Source organism: Filicampus tigris, chromosome 18 (assembly GCF_054856515.1).
Source record: "Filicampus tigris isolate MCC_2025a chromosome 18, RoL_Ftig_1.0, whole genome shotgun sequence".
NCBI classification, from domain to species: domain Eukaryota; kingdom Metazoa; phylum Chordata; class Actinopteri; order Syngnathiformes; family Syngnathidae; genus Filicampus; species Filicampus tigris.
Genome location: NC_141234.1, coordinates 3,660,782 through 3,688,062, shown reverse-complemented (window position 1 = coordinate 3,688,062; position 27,281 = coordinate 3,660,782). Strand labels below are relative to the sequence as shown.

At 43.7% G+C, this 27,281-nt stretch overlaps 2 protein-coding genes across 3 annotated transcripts; one reads left to right on the top strand and one right to left on the bottom strand.

Moving 5' to 3' along the window:
• Positions 1 to 6,612: 6,612 nt before the first annotated feature.
• trappc3 (trafficking protein particle complex subunit 3) lies at positions 6,613 to 14,235 on the bottom strand. The gene is made up of 5 exons (XM_086015243.1): positions 13,887 to 14,235; positions 13,641 to 13,738; positions 12,321 to 12,420; positions 11,356 to 11,538; positions 6,613 to 10,155 (listed from the first exon to the last, which is right to left on the bottom strand). The coding sequence occupies exons 1-5, from the start codon at positions 13,926 to 13,928 to the stop codon at positions 10,036 to 10,038; spliced, it is 543 nt and encodes a 180-aa protein (XP_085871369.1). The 5' UTR covers positions 13,929 to 14,235; the 3' UTR covers positions 6,613 to 10,035.
• A 974-nt stretch (positions 14,236 to 15,209) lies between these two features.
• Positions 15,210 to 27,122, top strand: smap2 (small ArfGAP2). Of its 2 annotated transcripts, none has more exons than XM_086015438.1 (9): positions 15,210 to 15,465; positions 22,023 to 22,156; positions 22,377 to 22,541; positions 22,613 to 22,672; positions 22,756 to 22,813; positions 22,884 to 23,020; positions 23,106 to 23,289; positions 23,426 to 23,748; positions 24,331 to 27,122. In XM_086015438.1, the coding sequence occupies exons 3-9, from the start codon at positions 22,389 to 22,391 to the stop codon at positions 24,436 to 24,438; spliced, it is 1,023 nt and encodes a 340-aa protein (XP_085871564.1). In that variant the 5' UTR covers positions 15,210 to 15,465; positions 22,023 to 22,156; positions 22,377 to 22,388; the 3' UTR covers positions 24,439 to 27,122. The 2 variants fall into 2 exon arrangements, with proteins under 2 accessions (XP_085871564.1, XP_085871563.1); XM_086015437.1 differs by having other exon boundaries at positions 15,210 to 15,591.
• Positions 27,123 to 27,281: the final 159 nt, after the last annotated feature.

The window sequence follows — 27,281 nt, the reverse complement described above, 5'->3', positions numbered from 1 at the left end:
ATTATTCTAGTTTATATACTTAGTGACATGTTTGTGTGGTGGTGCGCCGTGATATTTTTCTCATGTAATATAACCACTTTAACTGAAAAAACACACACACGCAAGGGTACAAGGATTGGTGGGAAATACATTAGTTCAGTAGCTGTCATAAAACTAGAGTTGTGAAAATATTCACCTCATGGAGGTATGTGATTTCCACAGTTATCAGAATGTATCCCCTGGGTGCTTCAAAAGCAGCCTTTACGACCAGTCAGTATTTTTGGCGCTGACGTCGGAGCTCAGCGGATAATTCACCGAGGGGCATAAATGTCGAAGTACACGTGCCATTTCATGGCAATTCATGTAATGGTTGTAGAGATATTTCACCGTACTGACATACTGTACTGGCATTCACATACATACGCGCAGACATAAGTGTAGTTGTAAAAATTATGAGTATTTGTAATAGAGTAGTAGTAGTACAAGTTGTATATTTGTTTAAAACAACGTATTGAGGCTTTTGAGATGTTTGAATTTGACAGTCGTGAAGCCATTCATTCATTTCAAAGTCTTTGTCTAATTCAATGAATTGGCGTGAATCAGACCCTCACGCAATAGATACATCTGTGTGGAGTATTTTGAAAAAATAATTCCTTTGTGCTTTTTTTGGGGGGGTACAATTACGGTGTCACTGGTTATAAAAAATAATTATATTGTCTCCCCTTGTTGGCCACTGTGATTAATGTACCACATTGCACACACGATGGAAGCTGGAAAGACTACAAGAGAAGAGACGAAAAGCAAAGGACTATTAGTGACAATCAGCATGCTGTAAAATGAAAGTAACAGATGACGGCGCTGACATGACGCATCCTTTTGTCTGCTCCGCTACAGACACAAAAGATTCTGGCTCATTCTCGTGTGTTTCTGTAAAATAGAGATCCAAATTTGGCTTCCTTTTTTTCCCCCTTATAGGAACCATATGACTGTCCTTAAACCGCTTGACTGATGTGGATGTTGACAGTCGGCCTGCACCGTGGGAGTCCTGTCAAAATGCTACACACCCTTTGACAGGCTCATCCCTTATTCTCTCCCCGTGGTTCTTCTGGGGCAAGTACCAGCGGGTGTTGGCCTGGGTCACGTTGGCACTAGATGCAAGCATCCCTGAAACAACACGGGAGGCTAATTGGAAAAAGGTTTGAGCTTTATGAGGGCCGCGGAGAGGGCTTTCAACACTTCCTTGCTGAATGAGCCGCCGAAGGGAGCCGGGAGGCCAACAGGTGACGCATATGTACAGGATGCGCCATCGGATGCGCAAGAGTATAAACGCAGGCATGTGCAAAGCTCATCTAAGGGACGTAAAAATTAAATGTAATGTTCAAGGACATGGGAAAATATTCCTGTTAGACGTGAATAATTTTTCACTGGATTTGAACCCATATGGTTTTGTGGATGAGAAACACAGACTTAGACGTAAAATTTCGAGGGAAATATGATCTAAAAGTTGGAAAAACATCCAGAACCACAAAGCAAAAGAAAAGCGGCCCTAAACAAATTGGCAAAATAATCTTCCCTCCAGGTCCATATCTTTATGTTTTTTTTTGCATTTTCTTTGGCGTTTATTGTAAACCCTTTCACAAGGGTATCAGATGATAAGCCAAAATCAAAATTGGTAATGACAGCCTTATTAAAGGTCTGTTTTGCAGTGATACGTCGAAACTGCAAGGCAACGTCAGGCAATAAGTTAATGGAAAATGATTAATGTGAAACGGATCAAGCCAAGTCGAATGCAAAGTTGTGAAACCAAGCCATCAAAGGGATAATGGGTGGATCTGACACGATAAATGCAAACATAAAAATCCTGGATTAATGGCGGGGAATGTACGTTTTTTTTTTGTAACATCACAACACTGAATCGGGATTTAGCTGTCAACTCGTAACAACAACGATCCAAAAACAACATTTAGAATAAAATAAGACCTTGTGGGTTGCTGTCAAGTGGATTGTTTTTTAAAAAAAAAAATGATGTTTGTTCTTCTGTGCTGTTCACACCGCGTTGAACGAAAACATATGTTAGGTATGGCAGTGCATGAAAAATACAAAGGCTGAAACCCAATGTTTTCAGAGACTACGGCTATTGCGCATATTAAAAACTTTAATTAATGTTGCTCTTTCCAATTTCTCCGTATTTTATATAATGGCTGGATGAAAGAATGACACGCAGTCGCCATCGCATTTGTAAATCTGCCTTAAATCCTGCTACACTTTTCTGATTTGAGCCCGTCTCATTTTCCAACGTGACAGCATCAAGTGTTTTTTTTTTTTTTTTTTTTTTTTTAATATGGAAAATCCGACGAACAGACCCGAAACGTCTGGCCTGTCTAATAAGACATCCAGACCCCTTCCAATCAGTCAGAAGAGTGTCGGGGAAGCTGGAAGGGGGCAGATGATTAAGGCTTTATTGGGGACGTAAGAAGCCAGTGTTGAGACTGATGGGTCGGCAGGTGGACAGAGGTACCAATCAGGGTAGTTTGTGAATGTTTGTCGCTCAAAAACCGGTGGCACACATTCAGTTCCTGCTTGAACGGTGATATCCTGTGGATTGCAGCTGCACGGTGTGTAGCCTCAGGGTAGTCCTGTGCTGTGGGAGGGAGGCCTGGTTTGATTTTAGTCCGAGGCAAAGCAGAACGTTTGCATTCCTTCTTTTCAATTGGAATTAATGTACTCGTTACCGCCTCCTGAAAGCGATATAAATATTTGCTTGCGTCGGTGCATTTGGAGGAACAAGACCCCGCAATAATGAGGACAGGTGCAGTCTGCCCTCAAGGTCGGCCGGTGTAAACTTATACATTGGATTTTTTTTTTTTTCCTCTCTCTCCCTCTCTCGCCTACTCACTCCACGCTCAAGTGAAGTGTTTCCAACCTGGAAAGTTCTACGGCTGTTACATAAAATTCCAGCTTGAACGGCTGCGGTTTCGGGAAACAAAAAAAAAAAAAAAAAAAAAATCAAGACGAAAAGCAAAACTAAGGTTGAAAAACTATTGTGAGAAAAGAAGGCGCAAATATGAAGAGGATCAGGGCCTGTATCATAAGGAACATCGCAAAAACTCTTCATCCAGTAGAGAAGACGAAGATCAAAAGAGCTGGAGGAAATTGGAAGCAGAGCGAAGGCAGCCGAGCAGTTGCCATCCCGAAAAGCTTGGAACAGAGGGACGGTGGAGAAACAGAAAAGAAGGCATTCGATGGTCCAGCGGGGTGTAGAAATGCTTGCGGAACCAAAAGTGACTGAAATCCAGAACACATTACAGTTCTGCGGTCTTTTAATTTTTATGATTTTGTCGTCACTAGTCGATCCAAGTATTAACTTCAGATATGGACTAAATTACGACACAAAATACTAAGTTCGACTCTGTGACATATTTCGTCACTTTGAGTCTGGATAAAGTTCAAATGGGTTGCAGATGCCATGTACATTTTATTTGGTTATATACGGTGACCAACTGCCTCAGAAAAAACGTGGAGTCCTTCCCCCCTGAGAGAAAAAAAAATAAATAAATAAATAAAAAAAAAGCATAGGGGATCAGATATAACTCAAAGTCAATATGGGGCTTGCTCTGAAAGAAAACAAAAAATCCCGGAGGATTTCAAGAATAGTTATGAACCGATCGGTCGAGAGGTGACAAGGAACATGAACCCGTATGAAATCTGATCCCTGCGGACTCAAGCATTCGGGTGAGACACAAATCAGAATCGGTAGGGTTTTTGACTAAAGAGTGTGAGGACTTAGCTGAAATTTGGGGCTGATGGGGAGTAGGAGCTCATAACAACTCATACAGTAGCTCTGAGAGTGTTTGGATTTGGCTGAGAGTGGCGACTGGTACACAAGTTCATGAAATAAGACTGCTCCATTGGTAAATGTTACCGGTCCTCACGTGACGATCGACATACAAAATTCAACAAATTACCTCGGAAAGAACTGTAGCCTAATCCCGAACATGTATAACGGATGGAGGATGAAATGTCTCGTGTCTTTTCAGGTCTGTTGATTGTTCTTCATTGTCATCAGAGACAACCACATCCTACCTCTCCTTGTCTGGCCAGTAACATTATTCACCGCCTGTTCTTATAACCAAGAACATTTGTTTGCTGACTCACTGCATTCTCCCCCTCGCTCACACTTAAACAGTGTTGTCAATCGCGCTGTCACCTCCTCTGGTTCTGCTGACCAGACTAACACACACTCCGCACAAGAATCGGCAAATATGGGGTGATTAAAAGTTCAACATACCTGCAAAGGCGCCTGTGATACAATAAGTTCTGCCTCCAAGTCGGAGACTCTTTGGAATATTAATTACACAAATCAATGGAAAGTGGCAACGTGCTATTGTAGATAATATGCAAATGAACGATAAATGACTGTCCAAATGAATGTCCCAAGTTTTTGTTTGGGTCAACGGAAGACTGCAAAGGGCTTGACTGACACCGCATGCTTTTCGCCATTTGTTTCCCCACAAAGGCCGCATGGAAAAATCCGACTGGCTTAATATCAAATCGCGCATTGTCTCAGGCTCATGACATTCGCTACTTGTTTTTCAGGTCTATCTATTAGTTTTATGGAAAATAAGGACAGGATTAGAATGGATAAGCAAATACAATCCGACATTTTCAGAGCACTAAATGTGCCTGCTTTTGACATTGACCCCAGAAAAAAATGCCTGAGTGATAGGAAATGTCTGCATCTGGGGTTTCACGGGTGGTTCGAAATGAAAACGGAGGGGCCAAGCAATTGATATAAAATCGCATTTTTTCACGCATTGCCTTGGGGCTCCGGGGAGAAGAAAGTGTCTCAAAGAATGAATAGAGAGCAGAGATCCATTGTTTGGTTTTTTTTGTCGACCTTCTCTAATCAGAAAAATCGATGTCGATACACTGAGCCGATAAAACACTTGACACAACTCTGCTCAATGCCAGGTTTCTGTTATATAAAAAGTGAGACCCAGATACATCATTTCAAATCAACTGAGATCATGTGATTGCAGAAGTGTGCACATCCTAGTGTAACCGGGGTTGAGCCTTCACATTCACCCGCCACCATTAAAGATTTAAACATGCCTCTGATAAACCCTGAATAAAGTTGAGCTGTTCTAGAAGGTACTGACAATTTCTTTTCATTCTGACACAAGTCTGTTGTTTTGTTGTTCTTAACTTCTTCTACTTTTGAAATTATGGCTAAAAAGTTACACTTTCAGTTTCATGGGCCCAGGACACATTTTTCAACATGAATTGGGGAGATTTTGCTGTGGTCTGATGAGACCAAAGTTGAACTTTTTGATTATAATTTCATCTGGTATTTTTTGTTCAAACACCAAACCGCCCAGTGATAGGTCATACTGGATGGAGGAAAAAAAAAAAAGGTTTTGAAATCATTTATCTTGTCTCATTTTTTAGACCACAAGAAAAAAAAACAGCCATTTGAACAGGGGTGTGTAAACTTTTCATATCCATCATAACTCAGAGCTGGAAAAGCATTTATCCTTATATCTACATGTGCTATTAGTCGTCCTCTTGTTTGGCTCTACATACTGTATACCACCTGTCCCCATAATCTGTGTGCATTTGTCCAATCCATCCGTGCAAGCATGTGGCAGAATGATAGGTTTTCACAAGTAAACAAACCCAGCTGTCCGTCCCCCAGGTATACTCCTCTAATTCTGCTAGGTCTAATTCTGCATAAAAACGATTTCCTCTCGGCTCCCCATCCAACATCCACATCACAGGCCTGCAGGGTGTTTAGTCGATACTGCAGTTGAGAGCTTGCCGAAAGGCCCGCGCCCCATGGGGTTCACTGCATGCTGACGATACACACTTTATCCTTTAAAATGGCTACAGATAGGAGCGGGATGAGCCTGAGAGTCTACATACTGGCACCGGCCACCCGCTATGGATTGTTTTGCCTATCCATATTCAAAACCTGATATTGTATCCTCTAATTTATGTACTCTGGCAGGTCGAGACTAAACTCCTTCAAATATGGCGCTCAAAGGTTCCCAGAGTTGTTCTCAAGGGGCAGAAATGCAAAGTGGACGCATTTCTGCTTCTTGCTGGTGAACATTTGACGCTTACAGCAGTTATGTCACGTCAACAGTGCTCTCTGGTGGTTATTCGGAGAACTCATTGTTTTCCCTATGCGTTATTTTTCCAAGACAAAAAAAAAAAAAATAAAAAAACACACAACACAGCAAGTGGTAGAATCCAAACATTTCTATCCTAATATGAGATGTGTTTGTGTATCCACGCACATGTTTTTCTGTGTGTGAGTGTGAATAGCCATCTGTTTGCACTTATTGACAAGGTGTGCACTGCATCTAAATGGCAAGTTTGTCCATTACTTCCTGTTACCGTTAAGCCATTCACAGGTGTGACGACCAGAACCAGTTGCCCGTGAGGCAGGCTATTCCCGTGAGGACACGCATATGCATGCGCTCGTAGGCCTACACACGTGTTATTGTTTGCCTCTGAAGGACGGCCGCGGGACTTTAAGAGGAGACGGCAACACCAAAACGGTACACTGAAGCCGTCTGTGTGCGTTTGCGTATAGGGAAAATGCGCTAAAAAATGTCAAGCGAAAGTCAATCAAATCAAATATGTTGCATTTATTAGCATAAACATCATTAATTTAACATGCCAGACAATTGGCAGCAATATGGATATTAAAAAAAAAAAAAATTTTAAAAAGCATCATGACAACTTTTTTTTTTTTTTTTTTTTTCCCAGCATCATGACATAACCCCCCCCCGTGAGCCGTCACCTTATCGTGGTGGAGGTGTTTGCGCGCCCCAATGAACCTAGGAGCTACGTTGTCTGGGGCTTTATGCCCCTGGTAGGGTCACCCATGGCAAACAGGTCCTAGGTGAGGGACCAGACTAAGCACGGCTCAAAATGAACCCTTATGAGGAATAAAATTAATGGACCACGTTTTCCCTCGCCCGGACGCGGGTCACCGGGGCCCCCTTCTGGAGCCAGGCCTGGAGGTGGGGCTCGATGGCGAGCGCCTGGCGGCCGGGCCTGCACCCATGGGGCCCGGCCGGGCTCAGCCCGAAAAGGACACGTGGGTCCCCCTTCCCATGGGCTCACCGCTGGTGGGAGGGGCCAAAGGGGTCGGGTGCCGTGCGAGCTGGGCGGCGGCGGAAGACGGGGACCTTGGCGGTCCGATCCCCGGCAACAAAAACTAGCTCTTGGGACATGGAATGTCACCTCTCTGGCAGGGAAGGAGCCTGAGCTGGTGTGTGAGGCTGAGAGGTTCCGATTAGATATAGTCGGGCTCACCTCCACGCGCAGCTTGGGTTCTGGTCCCAGTCCTCTCGAGAGGGGTTGGACACTCTTCCACTCTGGAGTTGCCCAGGGTGAGACGCGCCGAGCAGGTGTGGGCATACTTATTGCCCCCCGGCTTGGCGCCTGTACACTGGGGTTTACCCCAGTGGACGAGAGGGTAGCCTCCCTCCGCCTGAGGGTGGGGGGACGGGTCCTGACTGTTGTTTGTGCTTATGCACCAAACGGCAGCGCAGAGTACCCACCCTTTTTGGAGTCCTTGGAGGGTGTGCTGGAGGGCGCTCCATCTGGGGACTCCATCGCTCTGCTGGGGGACTTCAATGCTCACGTGGGCAATGACAGTGAGACCTGGAGAGGTGCGATTGGGAGGAACGGCCCCCCCCCCCGATCTGAACCCGAGCGGTGTTCGGTTACTGGACTTCTGTGCTCATCACGGATTGTCCATAACGAACACCATGTTCAAACATAAGGGTGTCCATATGTGCACTTGGCACCAGGATACCCTAGGCCGCAGTTCGAGGATCGACTTTGTAGTCGTATCATCGGACTTGCGGCCGCATGTTTTGGACACTCGGGTGAAGAGAGGGGCGCAGCTGTCAACTGATCACCATCTGGTGGTGAGTTGGCTCCGATGGTGGGGGAAGATGCCGGTCCGACCTGGCAGACCCAAACGTATTGTGAGGGTTTGCTGGGAACGTCTGGCAGAATCCCCTGTCAGAAGGAGTTTCAACTCCCACCTCCGGCAGAACTTTTCCCACGGACATCGAGTCCGAGCGGACCATGTTTCGTGCCTCCATTGTTGAGGCGGCCGATCGGAGCTGTGGCCGCAAGGGGGTCGGTGCCTGTCGTGGCGGCAATCCCCGAACCCGCTGGCGGACACCAGCGGTAAGGGATGCTGTCCAGCTGAAGAAGGAGTCCTATCGGGCCTTTTTGGCCTGCGGGACCCCGGAGGCAGCTGGCGGGTACCGGCTGGCCAAGCGGAATGCAGCTCTGGCGGTTGCTGAGGCAAAAACCCGGGTGTGGGAGGAGTTCGGGGAGGCCATGGAAAATGACTTCCGGACGGCTTCGAGGAAATTCTGGTCCACCATCCGACGTCTCAGGAGGGGGAAGCAGTGCACCATTAACACGGTTTATAGTGGAGATGGGGTGCTGCTGACCTCAACTCGGGACGTTGTGGGTCGGTGGGGAGAGTACTTCCAAGACCTCCTCAATTCCACCGACACGCCTTCCACTGAGGAAGCAGAGCCTGGAGACTCTGAGGTGGGCTCTCCTATCTCTGGGGTTGAAGTCACCGGGGTTCCTCGGTGGCAAAGCCCCGGGGGTGGATGAGATCCGCCCGGAGTTCATAAAGGCTCTGGATGTTGAGGGGCTGTCATGGTTGACACGTCTCTACAACATCGCGTGGACATCGGGGACAGTGCCTCTGGATTGGCAGACCGGGGTGGTGGTCCCCCTTTTTAAGAAGGGGGACCGGAGCGTGTGCTCCAATTACAGAGGGATCACACTCCTCAGCCTCCCCGGCAAGATCTATTCAGGGGTGCTGGAGAGGAGGGTCCGTCGGAAGGTCAAATCCCGGATTCAGGAGGAGCAATGTGGTTTTCGTCCTGGCCGTGGAACAGTGGACCAGTTCTACACCCTCAGCAGGGTCCTCGAGGGTGCATGGGAGTTTGCCCAACCGGTCCACATGTGTTTTGTGGACTTAGAGAAGGCGTTCGACCGTGTCCCTCGGGGAGTTCTGTGGGGGGTGCTTCGGGAGTACGGGGTACCGAGCCCCCTGATAAGGGCTGTCCGGTCCCTGTACCACCGATGCCAGAGTTTGGTCCGAATTGCCGGCAGTAAGTCGGATTCGTTTCCTGGGGATGGGATTCTGCCCCAAGTGGAGGAGTTCCAAGTATCTTGGGGTCTTGTTCACGAGTGAGGGTAAGATGGAACGGGAGATCGACAGGCGGATCGGTGCAGCGTCTGCTGTGATGCGGACCCTGTATCGGTCTGTCGTGTTGAAGAAGGAGCTCAGCCGAAAGGCGAAGCTCTCAATTTAGCGGTCGATCTACTTTCCTACTCTCACCTATGGTCATGAGCTGCGGGTCATGACCGAAAGAACAAGATCTCGGATACAAGCGGCCGAAATGGGTTTCCTTCGCAGGGTGTCCGGGCTCTCCCTTAGAGATAGGGTGAGAAGTTCGGCCATCCGGGAGGGACTCAGAGTCGAGAGGAGCCAGTTGAGGTGGCTCGGGCATCTGATTAGGATGCCTCCTGGACTCCTCCCTGGTGAGGTGTTCCGGGCATGTCACACCGGCAGGAGACCCCGAGGACGACCCAGAACACGCTGGAGAGACTATGTCTCCCGGCTTGCCTGGGAACGCCTTGGGATCCTTCCGGAAGAGCTGGAAGATGTTGCTGGGGAGAGGGAAGTCTGGGCTTCCCTGTTGAAGCTGTTGCCTCCGCGACCCGACTTCGGATAAGCGGGAGATAATGGATGGATGGATGGGATCATGACATAACACCATCATTTTCTTAAGTAGCCCTAAGGACAGTTCATATACGTAGAATATTGAAGGTAGCAGGGCCAGACATTTGTGTTGCGATTCAGAGTTGTCTTGAGTGAATCAATAGTCTCTTCCAGTCAGTAAAACAAGTGTCATCTTCCAGCGACGGGGGGGGAAAAAAAAAAAAAAAAAAAAAAATGTTGCTGATGAGGCAGAATGTTGACTGACTCGTGTCATTTTGTCACTCGTCTCCTGCGGGGAGGTTCTCTTCAATCCTCTTGATAAACTTCATCCGGATTTCTGTCACATTGTCCCCCCGCAGTGTGTCCTGGACAAATTTCACATCCACAGCCATCTGGACCTGGAATTTGGAACATTCACAGATTCTAGTTCACTCGCGCCATCATGAGAAGAAGACCAATGCCTAGTAATTATTCGTCAAATCCAAATCTAACCCGCACAAAAGCAACAATGCCTCCCTCTGCAATACTATAACGAAAGACAAATGGAAACACAGTAGTACATTAGAAAAGTGTTAGCGTTTTGGCTGTTAGTAAAAGTAGCAAAACACTTTTAAAGCCAGCCTATTTGTAGAGGATGATGTTCCAATCCCGTCCTGTAGGTGGCGGAAAATCCAAAGTGGATGACAAGGTTGCACGGTAACAAATAAATAATCACAAAACGATCACTCACATGAAGTCACTCTTGGTACGTTCCACGCTGAGGAAAATGGCGAGTATGTTTAAATAATAGAAAGCCAGGTCCAAGGAAGGAGGTCCCTATTACGGTATATTTTGCTAGTCAGGCATTTTCACGCTCATCTTCTTGTTTTATGACAATACAAACACTAAAAATAACTGTTAAATTAAAATGGTTTTAAATACTGAAATTAATATTTTATGGATGTTTCAGATTTGCCTTGATATAGGAAGAGAACATTGTTTTCAAATATTTGCTCCAACTTGAGTGCACATTTGACAATTTGGCAAATACCAAACCTCAAACGTATTGAGCTTTTAGTGCTGATTCTAAAATGTTATGTTCAAATATCTCTAATCAGAGCTTAAAAAATATATCAGACCACCTAAAGCATTTAGCAGCCAACACAACCACAGGTCACCAGACTGACAGGCAATTTTCAACCATTTTTTGAACCCCCTCCTCCTGTCCACTCAAAGCAACTCTAGTGTGGTCAACCGCGCAAAGAAACACACAAGAAAAAAAAAATTCTGCCAGTAAAAAAAAAATTTTTTTTTCCTTTGGAAGAAGCCCATTTCCGCCAGTAAAAAAAAAATCTTTTTTTTTTCTTTTTTTTTTTTTTTACTTGCAGAAGCCTGTTTCTGCCAGTGGATTTGTATTTTTTTTTTGTTAGTCTCCCTGGTTAAAAAAAAAAAATCTAATGGAAAAGTATCATTGTCACTATATGTTGCTGGCATATATATCTGAACAACAATACCTTATTTGTAATAGCGGTATTTAAAAATGATTTTCAGACCAACTAAGTGAACTTGGACATCTAACACATTTGCGATGCACTGTATATTGCGTAATATGAAGTTACCATCTCCAGAGCTCCTCTGAGGACGCCGCACAACAGGTTGGAGTAGATGAGCGTGTTGTGGTTATCGGGCAGCTCCACAAAGTCCACCAGCGGGTTGCTCTCCAGGATGAGGGAGAACTCGTCTCCGGCCGGGCTCCAGTTGGTTACGTTGGGGGTGACCCCGAGGTAGGTTTTAAACGCCACCTGGGTGAACAAGCCACGGCAATTAAAATTGCAAAGTGGATCGAAAAACGCCATGGTGTTAAAAGCACACAAATCTGCTTCCTGCTCTGATCTTGTGCAGTGTGAGCACGCTAGTGGAAAATACTCATTGTACGCATTATGGAGTTTTTAGGATCTGAACAATGTTTGTTTTATCACCACCATGGCTGTGTTGCGGTCTGCTTAGTGATGAGAAAGTAACGGCACAAACGTATACGGAGTGACGCAGTGAATTCATTGAAAACAGATGCGAGTGTTGCAGTTGCGCACATGGTTCCGCCTGAATTCTTTTTTTTTTTTTTTTTTTTTCCTGGGGTCACAAAGGGAAGACTAACCTTTACAGAACATGAGTGAGGAGAAAGGAAGTGAGACGTGAACACATGTTTCACAGGAAATGGAAACAGGATTATGTCCCAGCCAGCTGTACTGTACATATGAAGGTTTTGTCGATAAGAACGCATCATAAAAACGTTAAGATATTGGACTTTGGGGGGAACTTTCATGTTTCGGGATGAACTTAGAGTGCACTACAACTTTCACAGGTGAACTAAATGTGACCTCTAAATTTTGAAATGCTCATGTCCAACTTGTAATTTTTGCCCAACTTGCTTTTGACTGTATATGGGTGTAAAAGAGTTTCCCATCCTCTCACTCAGCATTTCGAGAACGTTTCATCAAGATGCCTTTCTCTAAATGGGATTTATCTGTTCTGTTTGGAAGACGGCCACGGTCATGCTCTGATTAGCCTGGAAGCGTCCAATCACCTTAGCGATGACATCGGCCGTTTCTCGGAAATCCTGACACCTGCCCACGCTGGAGCGTGCCAGGAAGTCCTCGATGAGACGTACTCCGATGTTGTAACCCCTATGAAAGTGAGAAGGAGGGGAGGAAAAAAAAGGAACGTCAAATAGATATTTTCCTGAAATGGGATGGAACACATGGTTGGTTCAAACATTTGGCAGGAGATTTTCATTCTCTTCAAGGTCCCATCTCTGATGCGCTGGCCGACTGAACCATGTTGACAAACTCATTTGAGGCCGGGAAACATGAGGCAGGAACGCCCGTAATTTGCTTTGAGTTGCCGCACCGTATGTGTAGTCATTGTCTCTTGGGGATTTTTCTTTTAAAATATTTGGTAAACAGGGCAGCACTGTGGCTTAGTGGTTTGATAAAAAAGAAGAAAAGCTTTATTCCTCACGCAATAATCACAAATATACATTTGCATTATTACATGTACAAACAACTAACAAAGTAAAAAGAAAAAAACTGTAGAAAGAGCAGCATTATTGATTTGTGGCAAGTAATATTTATACCATTAGTGTAAAGTGGCATATGAAATTATTGCCGGCGATATGTAATAATAGATTATGATAAACCGTCGAACTATTAACAGAAGTGTTACAGAAAATGGATGGATAAGGAGGACATTTTAATCATTTGTCTAAAGTATACCAAATAATGGCATCATCAGAAACATCACAACACAGATGGACATACTGCTGTGTTTTGTCTTCTTTTTGTAAGGTATACTCATCCTAAAAGCACAATGTTGTTAACATTATTTATTGGTTCAATATTTACTGTGGAAGGTCCACCAGCTGATGTGGATCTTTTGTAATTATGAGACAGCAATGACAGAATAATCAGCACGCCCCAGGGCTCCAAACCTATTTTTCATTTAGTTCACTATTTTAAAAAATCTGTATATAATGTCGTGGTTGGAAGTACAAAATGAGTGAATGACTCTGAACACAGACCTATGTCCTTAGTGGGAGTCAAGTTGTATGCAATTTGAACAAAAAATTGACCTCCTCCAAACTGAATTATGGGTACAGTACCTGAAATTTGTTATTCAAATCCTCGTTGGAGAACAGCAAGTTTGCAAAAAGTACTGAACCCCTGAACTATTGGACATGTGCATTAAAATATTTAATGGACGTCATAAAGTTGACATGAAAGCCCTACTTTTCCCTAAAAGCCCTAATTTTCCTATTTTTTTGTAAATGCCTTTGCCACTTGTACAAAAAGAAAACTAAAACGAAAATAAATACATAAACTACTTTGATGATGCTTTTCAGACTCACATCTTGTCCAGTTGTTTGTTGACCTCCTCATCATTTTCGTAATCTTTGCATAGTTGCGTGACCAGAGCTCCGTAGGTCAACGTGAACAGCTCAGAATTCTACAAGGAAAAAAGTTATAAAACATATTATTCCTCACACACGAATTTTTAAACAGCGTAAATGTCACGAATGCATCTTGAGCACGGTTAGCAATGTGCGAGCTATATTAGCAACGTTTTAATCATTCTTCTAGAGAGAGACACATACCATTTTCTTGCTGTCTGTTGTTCGGTTGGATTGCCGAGACATTTTGGAGAGAGTTGTACAGAGCAAGACGGCAAGTCAATTTTAATTCCTTTATTTGTACTTTTATAGAAGCGTTGCAGCTCTTTCCGCACTGGCTTCCGCCAATCAAGCTAGAATTTAAAAAAAAAGCATCTTCCGATTTTTCTTGAAGAATAAAATAAACCATTCAGGAACGTTAATCAGCAAAGCGCTGCTGAGATAACATAACAAAATCATATTTGCAAAGTACATGGTACATATTGGGTAAGATTATCATACGTTATCTACAGGACTCGTACTGACTAAATAAGAGCGAAATAGGTGTTTTGTTTTGAAGAAAATTAAAGTTGTATTTCCGTTTACATTTTCATTGCTTGATATTTTTCAATACTCTTGACTGCCCTCTTGCGTTTAGGAAGAACAAAAGCAGCCAGAAAGTGAAATGTCCAACGTGTGTCATGCATTAACTGCCCACAGGGTGGGAGTGTGTCTAAAATAACGTCAGGAATGAAGCGTCATTATTCATGATAGTAAGGCAGGGGAGAGCATAGATATCAAACGTACCTAATATCTCCTTTTGCACGTTTGCAGAAATACGGATGCCCATCCGTCATTTTGAATGTGTCAGATTTGTCCTGTACACTAATGTAACTAAATGGACTATAAAGCGCACGTTACATAGTTTGAGAAATTTTTGCTAACCACAAACCAAAATAAGAGGAGATAGGAAAACATTGTTGTATGGATGGCGGTTTCAACAATTTATTTTAAAAAAAAATACTTATCTTATATATACCCATTGTCAGAGCAATTGACTTGATTGCCATTTCCACTGAGTTATGCAACCATCCATTGCTGCTTCTTTGTTGTCTTCCTCTAGATGGCTGAAAAGGATTTAGTTACAGAGTTAAGTATATGGAATTATGTCTGGAATTTTTGTTTGACTATTACAAGGAAGACATCAACTAAATTATACCTGAAAGAGTTTATTTACAACTGACTTTCTCGGTGCCATTTGATGTTTAAGTTGGTCATCAAGACGAAGGGACAAGAAATGACTTCCTGCCACATTCAGCATGGCGATGACGCTGACGTACGATGCTGCAACAAGGCGGGGTCTGTGAAAATTTGATGTCTCTGGGGAAGAACAGCGCTTGAATAATTGCGTGTCTTGCGGTGTTGATCAATTACATATTTAGTGTGAGTGTAGGTGAGGGGCGAGGGTGGAGCTTTTTGAGGAGAACTGTATAGAAAAGTCACTGGTGTGGTTTTATTTTTAGTTATTTATTTCGTCGTCTTTTTTTTTTTTTTTTGCACCAATAATTGCTTTTTGTAAATTTGCATTTAAATGGGACTGCAATCCAGTCCTTGCACCTTAACTAAGACGCATGCTGTTTGGCATCAAGGCGATCCCCAGCACCATCATCCTCAACATCATCATCCTCATCTTCCTCCTCATCCCATCGAGAAGCGCCAGTGTGCCACTCGCCGCTGCCTTCCAGGAATCGAATCAAGGAGGTGATCTGAGACTCCACGGACGGCGTGGCTGCTGTGGACCGAGGTGAGGTCAACTATTGCGCAATGATGACGGGAAAATCTGTGAAAGACGTCGACAGATACCAGTCGGTGCTCAACTCTTTGCTGGCGTTGGACGAGAATAAATTCTGCGCGGACTGCGAATCAAAAGGTGGGTCGTCTTCTTGCTGAATACAACCTGCATACCAAGCAGTGTGTGTATCTCATGGCGAGTGCACTTGGATGCATCAACCTCATGCCCGGAAACGTTTGCATATCTTTTATTTAGAGTTAAACAAGTCATGAGCCCCGAAAAAAAATGTAAAAGAATTTGAAGTAGGGGTCGTTTTGTTTTGAACGCGTTTTTACTATCAGGGAATCATTCACTCCCGTTCAGAAGCTGGTTGAGAAGCTTATGATGTAACATTATGATGCATGTCTCTTTACATGCACTTCTTTTCCAGAGGTGGAAAAAGTACTCATCCCCTGTACTTAAGTAGGAGTGCAAAATATAAAAGTAAAAAGCTACGGACTCTGAAATGTACCTAGTAAAGAAAAGTAAAAATGCCATTTTGACTCAAGTAAAATATTTCTGCCTTGACTTGCCTTTCCTTGTATGTTGTTTTGGACTGTGCAGTGTGTCCATTGATTGCCCTTAATGGCCTCTATTTGTTCAACCTGTTTTTCCACGTGGGTAGACGCTTCTGTTTTGGACACAAACAGCGAGTCGGCCAAGAGTCTGAATATCGAAGGGTTAGGGTTAGTTCGAGTTCTAAAAGTGGGATTGTTTATTTATTTATTTCTCAGCCCTTGAGAGACATGAGTCGATGGGAGCACAATTCCGCCTCCCTCGCTACTCAGCAGCATTTCCATCCCAGCTATAAATCCTCCATTGAAAGTCACTACTGGCATCCTGACGAAATTATTATGAATGGTGGAATGACTAAGCAGGTTCCAGGCGCACGTGTGTGTGTGTGTGTGTTTCTTTGCCGTTATTTACCTGCTAAATGCAGACTGGAGTCACATGAGTTGCCGGCTTCACAAATATTTAATGGGAATCAGCAAGCAGGCTCTTGAGTGCTTTAATGTTGTGATTTATTCATTAGTCCTTTCCACCTTGTCTCACACTAGACAAGATATGATGTAGCTAGACATGATCACACGGGGAATGATAACACTTGGTGGTGGCAACGTCATGCTATGGGGCTGTTTTTCTTCCGCTGGAACCGGGGCCTTAGGCAAGGTGGAGGGAATTATGAACAGTTCGAAATAGCAGTCAGCGTTAGCACAAAACTTTCAGGCATCTGCTGGGAAGAAAAAGATGTCAGGAAAAGCCTACTAGAACATCAGAACTTTATTTGAGATTAATTGGACGCACGTTAAATGGCGGCAGCTCCCTTTTTTCCTCATGAGTTGGATGTGATTGGGCAATTTTGAATGCAGCCACATCCCCGATTATAAGAGGGCGTGCACACTTTAGCAACCGCATCTCATCTGTTTATCGAAAAGATTTTGGAAAATCCAATTGACTTGCCCAGGTTATAGGTCACGTTAATGGTATATCTTGATTTTTTTTTTTAAGTTGTAAAAAAAACAAGTGTTTGAACAGGGGTGTGTAGACTTTTTATATCCACTGCAGCTTGAGTGTACGTTTGGTGGCATCGCAGTCTTACGGGAAGCTGGTAATCGGGAGTGGTTGCATAGCATTGATTCGTCACGCAATCAGACTCACGTGATGCAACATTGCATTGCGTGGAATTGCATTGGTATTATAACTTTAGTTGCATGATTTCGGGAGACAAATCTGGTTTTAGTTTGATCACAGAGGAGATTGCTGGGAGACAGCACTGTAAAAAAGAACAAAAACCTGCTGTACAAGCACAGACGAGCGTGCATTGATCCCACCGTTAAATGGGCATGTTATGACTCCATAATAAATCATGTGAATAGACTGCTGCTATTCTTCCTTCTCGCTGATTGGCGCATTTTTAAGTGTATGAGCTGCCATCGCTAAAAGACGCGCACCACACAAAACACGCAACACAAACTGGCCCTAAAAGCATTTGTCCACTCAACATCCGCCTCTCAACTTGGGTTGCTGTAATCTTGTTTGCCTCGACAAAGATTACTGTGCATTTCTCACCTCCCTCCCCCAGGGTGTTCTAAGAGGAAGTGGCGACACACAAAGCGCATGCAAACCCGCAAAAAGCACAACGGGGACGCTGCGAAGCAATCACTGCGATGTACTGGACAGTGAAAGCGTTCACCTACTTGATACCTGTTTCAGTCCGACACGTCGGTTTACGTCATCATTGGTCACGTGTAGAGTCAGAAATAAGTCGCGAGTCATTACTTGCGTTAAGTCATGAGCCAAGCCACTCAACACATACTGTAGTGGTACCTTGACTTAAGAATGCCCCAACTTAAGAGTGAACACTGCAAGGAACACAACTTCACAAATCAAACGACTGCTTGTTTGTGTTGCCGTGGGGACGTCACCTGTTGACGTCATGCATCCCAGCCCCTCCCCTCGTGGCTCTTATGGAGTCAGATGCCAGTAGAGATTTTCCTCTGTGCATCCCCTGAGTCACAGAGTCAAGGAGAGGGCGACGCAGCGTGGAGAGAGGACAACATATTCTTTTGTTTGGACCCTTATGTGATAGCGTTGACACTGAACCCCCTTTTAAATCACGGGGATGCGTTCCAGAAACACCTGCAATAGGTGAAAAGCCACAAAACAGGGAGATCATTTATTGGCTCCATTTAAAATGTAGAGTCACATATTCCTAACAACAAAAAGTGAATAAAAGGTTTCCCAGCCAATCAACCCAAATATATTTTTTTCAAGAATATGTTCTATGTAAGCCCACTAGTTGAAACAAAGAATTCTGATAAATATTGGGTTTGTGGAATAAGAGTTAATCCACCCGTTTTTAGCCATCTCTGGGGGAGGCCATTTTGTCACTGTTGTCGACTGAAAATGACGTCACAACTAGCCAGGGCTCAGGTAACGACCAATCACGGCTTTAGCTTTAGAAAACAGGCGAGCTGTGATTGGTCGTTCCCTGGAAGGTAGTTGTGATGTCATTTTCAGTCGACGGAAGTGACAAAATGGCCGCCCCCTGAGATGGCTAAAAACACACTATTAATCAGAATGCCGTGTTTCAACTAGTGGGCCTGCTGGGAAGATATTCTTGAAAAAAATATGTTTGTGTTGATTTCCGCTTCTCAGATTGCGATGCATATGGTGAGAGTGTCTGTAAATTATCAATCAGGTTCCATCTGCTTGTTAGCAAAGACTGCTGGGTCACTGGATAGCTTCAGGGGTCCTGAAGGGCTTTCAGTGAGGGGAAATGGAAGTGGAGGACATTTTTTTTTTTTTTTTTTTGGACAGTTTTGTATCGTGGCAGGATCATTTATATTAGTGACATTCGGCATGCGCATTGACTGCGACAATAAATGTTAATTTACGCATGACTTTTCTTACGTTGCTCAAGTAAATGTCAACACGTCAACACATTGTTCTGGAGCCACGTGTTTGGGTGGTGATAGTAAGTAGTGCATAGGCTCCGACAATACCTCCAGCTCTGCGGGATTAACTGCTGAAAGTGGCGTTTATCCTTGTGGGATGTCGGCTAATGAGCCATATGCACCTGCAGCCCTCTTGTGCACGTGTAAGCCAGCAAGTCAGGCTAAAATGTCCTTGTGTGGTTTGCAAATGAATTCGGAGTGTCAGAAAGTTTGCGATCCACATTCCACCTCTGTGCACAGTTCTCATCATCACCGCTGCTACTTCATGGCTATTAAAGCAAACTTGATGATTTTTTTTTTTTTGCTACATGATGACTCATCAGTCACCCCTGGAAAGCCTCTTTGGGGTCGTTGTCAATGCATACACCAGTGTTTTCCAACTTTTATTGAGCCAAGGCGATAATTTTATATTCGAAAAATCGTTCAATAAGTATTACTTTGATGCCATCTTGTGAAAATCTTATTGTTAGCTCCCTGATAAGTGCGCTAGTGTGCGTATTTGTTGGTCCATGTGTTTGTCCTAGCATGTTATTTAAGCTAGTATGCTAGCTAAGAGAGCTGGGCATTTTACTACAAATTGAGCGTCCGTTATTCGTCATCCGCCTGCAGCGTGGGTACCATTCCGTTGTGCGTCATTGGCCTTTTAAAAAGATTTAAACGGCCATCCGTCGGCGAGTCGGACTAAACTTTTAACTAAACTATTATGTCCAGCGGCACGCCTGACTGGTTGGGAATCACTGGCATAAACTGATAGCAGATGTATTTGTCAGTGCTGCAATGTTGAGTGATATTTTAAGATGTCTTGGTCTTGCAAAGCCAGTAACACAAGCAAATTTAAAGCCCCGCATTTCATTTCTTTTCCGACTTGGCCTCCTACTCCGCCGACTATTTCTGTTCACAGTACCCGGAGGTGTACATGGTTTGAGTAAACAATACATAACGCCTTACGGATCGCCACTAAAGAGACTACTGTGGTGCAGTGTGCAGGTGTGATTCATTCCGCACATGTCCAAGTCATCTCATGCATCCCCCACCTTGGGGCTTATCTGGTTGCTATGCTACCTTTACAAACATCAGGACCACACATGCATAATTAGCTTCATGAGCCTGACCTTTGGTGCATGCGACATATGTTATCCCTGACATGCGTCCTTTTGTCAACATCAATAAGAAGGAGAAAGCTAGCAACTCTAATTTGGGCTTTCATATGTGTCAATAATAACATACTTGATTGTACAAATGTTTCTATAGCATAATTAGACTATATAATTGGGCTAATTGTACCGCAGACCAGTGTGCATATATTATATTAATTTATTTTTTATTTATTTTTTTTTTTTTATCAAATCTATCTACAGTATTTCACTCTCTATCTAGCTAGCTAGACTGATGTATCTATTGGTTTGTATATTATTATTAAATATTGTGGAATAAGAGTTAATCCACCCGTTTTTAGCCATCTCCGGGGGCGGCCATTTTGTCACTTCCGTCGACTGAAAATGACATCACAACTACCCAGGGCTCAGGTAACGACCAATCACAGCCCTGGGTAGTTGTGATGTCATTTTCAGTCGACAGAAGATAAAAGGGCCGCTCCATGAGATGGCTAAAAAGGGGTGGATTTTGCTACTTAACTCATATTCCACAAACGCACGATTAATCGGAATTGGAAACATATAAACACATAAAAAAATATGTTTGGGTTGATTTCTTCTTTAAGTAGAACATAATAACGAATCAATTAACATAAAGTTTTTTAAGTACGGTGGATAACAGGAAACTAATCGGTCATTAACCAAAAGCAATGTTGTTTTTTAATCGAATTTGTTGACCGATCGTGCTTCAAATACACGAGCAAAAGAATTACAAGGAAAAGGAAGATTAAAACAATTTTCTTAAAGTGTGAGAAAAGCATCAGTTTCAATGTATTTCTCACAATGAGTTTTACTATCCTATCTCATCACAAGACAAATTGTCCAGTTCTATTACGATTAGGCCAAATCCAATAGAAACAAAGGCGGTGTTTGCTGCAATAGTGTGAAACTGCAGTAATTCGGTTTGGAGACCAGAAAGGTCAAACTGTGGCAAAGAGATAAAGGTGCCCGAGAAAAGAGAACACAAGGCGGCCAGAGGGGGGAAAAAATGGAGGCATTAAAGACTCTCGAGGACAAACGGATTCCTCCATTCAGAGCGTTTCCAACATATTTGATAATCCCTCACAAGTGTTTGCTGCAGTTAAGCAGGATTTGCACAGTAATTCTATTATTAGCCTGCGTGTCAGCTAATACTTCAGCCAGACAAGCTTGTCTGGTAACCTCTCATTTCTCTTCACTCCGTCTCCCCAGTTTGTCCGAAAAAAGCCTTCGGTGGACGATTAGACAGCCTATTCACGAAATTGAACCGAGATTCGGTGCAATTATTCAGACACATGAGGGAGAGGACGGTCTCTCTCCACAAATGCTCGACTAAACTTCCCCTTTCATTGGAAGGTCCATTTGAGGAAGTACCAATTCAAGGGTTTTTCCACCATCTAGTGCTGAAAGGAATACACTGCGGCATCAAGTGAGACGCCAAAATTGCCTTTCATTGGTTTCATTCATAGTTTTGCAGGGGGTTTTCTCGGCCCAAATAGACGCAAAGGCGGTACGATTCTGACCACCACTTGCTGTAACCAACACTTTTTCTGTCAAGATATATGCCGCTGTACCTAATGTTGTAACCGGAGAGATACGGGCAGTAGTTCAAGAGACACCGAAGTATACACACACACACACACACACACACACACAGACTCAAATGCCTGCGGGCCTCCAGTGTGTGCAGCCTTTATTGCCTGTGCTATATAGGCTACCTGTCCTATCGGATGCTACTTTGTGTCAGGACACTGCCTGATTTACACGGGATTAGATGAGTTCCCTGCTGAATTGTGCCTTGTAATTGAGGTCTCAGGCATGAGTGTCTGTAATTGGACTCAAAATAATGGGATTCTTTCCCTCGTTGTTCTTCAGCTTGTCTTCCTTCCTTTTGTTCGGTGTGCTTTCTCAGGAGAGGCTAAATCAATCTATTTTGCAGGTCCCAGGTGGTCTTCGTGGAATTTGGGAATCTTTATCTGCATAAGATGTGCCGGTATCCATCGAAATCTCGGTGTGCACATCTCCAAAGTCAAGTCCGTCAACTTGGACCAGTGGACGCAGGAGCAGGTTCAGGTTGGATGACGTTTTCTCTGTGATTTATGCGATTGGAAATGGTCGCTGCGGACCACCTCTAAACTTCAGCTAAACGGCATTTTCCGTTCGTCCTGAAAGTTCGCCCAAAAGCCCAACACGCGTAGCATTTTGATTCCATCCTGACACTCAGATTTGAAATGAGAAATCCGTCCACGCATGCACATTACTAATAACCGTGGTCATATTTTGCCTACTCTAGTGTGTCCAGGAGATGGGAAACGCCAAGGCCAAACGCCTCTACGAAGCCTTCCTGCCCGAATGCTTCCAGCGCCCCGAGAGCGACCAATCGGCAGAGAGCTTCATCAGGGACAAGTATGACAAGAAGAAGTACATGGATAAGGTCATTGATATCCAAATGCTCAGGGTGAGTCAGCGTCATCCCGCGATGAGTGTGCTGCAATATCTCCAGAGCTGAAAAACACCTTCTGAATGTAGAAAGAAAAGAGCTGCGAGAACATCCCCAAGGAACCGGTCGTGTTTGAGAAAATGAAAATTGTAAGTACGTCGCAGAGCTGCGGAGAACCACGCGATTCGTGCAACCGTGCCGCATTCATCGAGTCCTTCTGCTGTCTTGACAGAAAAAAGACGTCAGCCCAAAGATAGACTCTCAATGTGTGACGGACTTGCTGGGATTAGGTATTATTATTATTCTTATTATGATATTATGATTTAAGTTTATCACATGCATAATTGTAATATCTCTTAGATGCTCCTGATCCAAGTCCTGCAGTGTCCAACGGTGTTCCAGGCAGTAATGAGAGTCCAGCACTTTCTAACCCGGTGCGCCCTGCCTTGGATCTCTTCAGTCACCTCTCGGATCCGCCCACTTTCACGAAGAACACCGTATGGAATACGCACTACTGCGCCTCGTTTGAATTCGGAAAGCTTCTCTCGTTTTTGGTACTAAAACAAAGCGCCTCCACTTCAGGTTGCCTCCACCTTCTTGCCTCAGAGCAGAGTGACCACGTCTGTGCCCGAAAACCTCAGCCTCTTCTTGGACCCGGCACCCAGAAAGGCGGACGGCACCTTCCGGAAACTGTCCAAGGACTCCATTCTGTCCCTTTATGGCTCCACCCCGTCAATGCACGTTAGCAGTATGGCGCCTCCTCACGGTTAGAGCTCCTCTTTTCCGTTTTGTTTCGAAGCCGTTATACTCCGCCTACTCGCGGCGACATATCTGCGTGTACGTTTTGTGAGAAGTACACACAGGGGTAGCGATGGATTTGATGTCGATTTTTGATTCCGCAGGCTTGTACATGAACCAAATGGGGTACCCGACACATCCGTACGGCTCTTACCATTCGCTAGCACAGGCGGGCGGGATGGGGGGCGCCGCGGCCATGTCGCAGGTTGCCACGATGGGGCAGCAGCACAACGGCTTGATGGTAGCCCAAAGCGGACTGGCTCGCCACGGCGCCGGGCCGAGCCATAACATGATGAACGGCGTGATGGCACAGCAGCAAAGCGGGATAGTGATCCAGCAGCAGGGCGCTGGGATGATGCGACATTCGCAGGCGCTAGCTCAGCAGCAAGCGCTTGGAGCTCAGCAGCTGCATTGGAACGTTGGACAGGTACGTCTTTGTCCTCACTAGTAAGACAAGTCAGCGCACATCAGGACACCTGCTGGTAGTACTAATAAGAGCCAAAAATTCCCTAGCTAGTAATACCTAGTAAGGTATAAAAAACAAACATTACTAGTAGCACTAGCGTAAATAAAAGATTGAGAAGTAGTAGTAGTAGTAGAGATTTTAACCGTTACTAGTAGTCAGAAACAGCATACTGGTGCTACTAGAGGACATTTTAGCTCTCACCAGTACTATACTAGTGTCTAACTATTACTAGTAGTAATTGAGAGTAGGTAAAACATACCTTAGTGGTAAGAGTGGACATTTTGGTCCTCACCTCGGTGTACAGTATGTCAAATGAATGTTAAAAAGTCCAGATGCTGCTGTTGGCCACAGCTCACACTCACGCACAAACTGACATCCCAGATAACACCACCTCGTGAAGGCGCATACATCCGTGTATACGTGCTTGCAATTTTGTTTTTGCGTGTGTTCAAATGCAATTACGATATGTTTAAAATTATAAATACGTTTGATTCAATCGGGCTAAGTGTGCTTTATTTGGTTGAAATATTCTCTGTCTTCCAGATGACTCAGCACATGTCCGGCATGAATCCTTTCACCGCCAACAGTCAACCTACGGCAAGCGCCGCGGCCCCGAGTTCAGCGCACATGACAGCACATGTCTGGAAATAAATTGCATCCGCCCTGAACTCCTCAAGTCGTAAACGGGAGCCGTGTGGACGGGACTCCCTGCGCGAGCTTTTCCAGTTTTCAAGAAGGAAAGAGGAGGAGACGAGAATAAGAAAAGTACAACTACCTCTCCCTCTCTCCTCAGCCCCTGCCCCCCAAACCACTTCCTGCCTCGTACATCTCGGCCAAGCTTCACAAATGTCCACACTTGCCTTCGGAATGTTTTGTCAATGCAGCAACAGGGTCAAATGCGCACATTTTTATATCCAATTGGGAACACTTTGTTTCATTCTATTTTTTTTTTTTTTTTTTCATGTGCACTGACACAGACCCTCATTTTATTTTCAACAACAATTTGTGTGTTTATGAAAGTGTTGTCAGAGCTTCAAACAGGCCAACAATTGAATTGCTCGGTTCATGAAAATCCATACGATGTCCATCCACAACAACATTTTGTTCTTATTTGCACTTGGAGAACACGCAAATGTTTGTGTGTGTCATCGCCGGGAACCGTATTTTTGCTTTTCTTTTTTTTTTACATTCAAGCTGCAAGTTATACAATCAGAATAATATTAATAATTGCAGGTAATTGTTAGCCCAGCATTTCTATAGCGGTAAGCCTGCAGCATTGTAGTTTAAAATAGCAGCCAAAGACTTTGTCGGGGCACTTGAAAGCACAAATAGCTAATAAATTTGAATTAGGTAATGAATGAATGAATTAGGGCATAGAATGGGTTAAAACTCCAAAAGTCCAATTGGAACCAGTCGATTTTCATTTTATGTTCAAGCTGTATGTAGCACCGAGGGACATTTATATATTCGTCGTCTCTTTGGATATGGGAGGAAAAAATATCAATCGATATTCCATGATGTTGATGCGTTCCTACATGCACAAAGTCAGGCAGCTAAGCATCCCTTATTTTAATGTGCACAGCACTTCATCTACAATCAATATTTCGTCTGCAGCACGCGAGAGACCTGAACTGGATTTTGGCACACCAAAGATAAAGATTAGCTTTATGGGGATTTCAACAGGCGCTGTTATACAGTATCTACGTAGCCCAATTGCTGTCAAATTAATGTGGGAGAGTTTGCTCTCATAGGAATAAACGAAGGGGCATAACTATGGGGTGCTGTGTAGGCCAACGATAACATTCACCTTTGGCAAAAAAAGAAAAAAAACAAAAACTCTCACACTCACCCCAAAAAACTCTCAGATCACCACCAAAAAAAAAAAAACCTCACACTGAACAAAGAAAATTGCATTGCAGAGCCAATCAATGTTCGCTGAGAGTGCTTCCATGTGTGAGATGTGTTTGGTGTGTGTGAAAGAGATTTTGGGTGAAGCTGAGAGGTTTTTAATGTGAGTGAGATAAAGGTTTCTTGGTTCGTGAGAGGAGTTTTTGTTGGACGTCAGAGGTTTTGGTGTGTACGAGATTTTTGTTTGTGTGAGAGTGTTTTTGGTGATGTGAGAGTTTTCCGGGTATGTATGAGGTTGGTGTTTTGGTGAGTGAAATATTTGGTATTTATGACTAGAATTCTTTTTCTTTTGTGGTACTTTTTTGTAAGTGAGAGGGATTTTGGTGAGTGTGTTTTTTGTTTATGAGGTGAGGTTTTTTTTGTGAGGGTGAGAGAGTTTTGGTATGTGTGAGAGTTTTATCAGGAGAGGTTTTTGGTTTGTCATTTGTGTGTGGTTGCTGTGCAAGGGAGTTTTTGAGTGAGTGCGTTTTTTTATTGCATGCGGAAGATGTTTTGCTGTGTCTGATGAGTGTGTGTCGTGAGAGTTTTTGTCGCGTGAGCATTTTGTGTGTGTGTGTGTGAAAGAGAGATAAGCGTTACTTTTTGGCTTGTATTGCACCTCCTCCATGTCCACTGTGCAACTTTCTCGGCAAGAGCAAGACATTGAAACCTATCGCTTGCATGTGGTGACATCATGTGACCATGTTTGTAAATAAAGTGTGATGTCATGGGGGCGGGGTTTATGACGAGTTCATGAGCTTACATGCGATCAGACACTTTCACCGAACTGCATGAAGGGAATGTTTATACAATGATTATGTTGTTTTAATGGCTTGAATGTAGTGTGTCTTGAGGACGTCTCACTAATGACAAAGATTTTGTACTCAAGGTGTTGTTTCGAGTTTTTTTGTGTGGTTTTTTTTTTTTCACATTTTATCCAACGATTCAATTGTTGTGATTGGCTGTTTCCGACACACAACTTAACAAGCATATTTTTGTTTGCCGTTTTCCAATAGGACCAAAATTCAAAACACCTTGAGAAATAGGAATCAATGTTTTTTTTTTTTGGTGAGCAAATCGCACCTGAATGTCTGATTCAATTGTGGATGTATTCTAACTATGAAGCATGAAGTCATGATTGTAAATTGTCTCAACTTTTTTTTTTGTCTCAAATAAAATTTCTGTTCATGTTTTGTTTTATGTTTACATTGACTGTGAAGTGAAAGCAAATAGAGGAATGTATCTTTTGCCATACTCGTCAATCAAGATCATGTTCAATACTGTCTGTTATGGTTCTGAAACAAGATTTATTTCACCTACTTTCTATTAGGATTGTTGTTGTTTTTTTAATACTGTATACTTTGCCTGTCTGGTGTCATATTTACACATTATGAGAATGTCTGTAAGATACTCTAGAAATGGAGTGAATAAATATCGCTTTGATTAAATGCTTTCTTTTTAGTTTGGGAGTTTGAGAATTCTATTCTGGGGAAAGTTTCTTCTTAGAAATTGTGTCACCAGTATGACATATTTTGCCATCTAGTTGCTGTTTTGTGCTCAGGCCAAAGCCTCGTATAATAGAAAAGTACCTTTGGCGCCATCTTGTG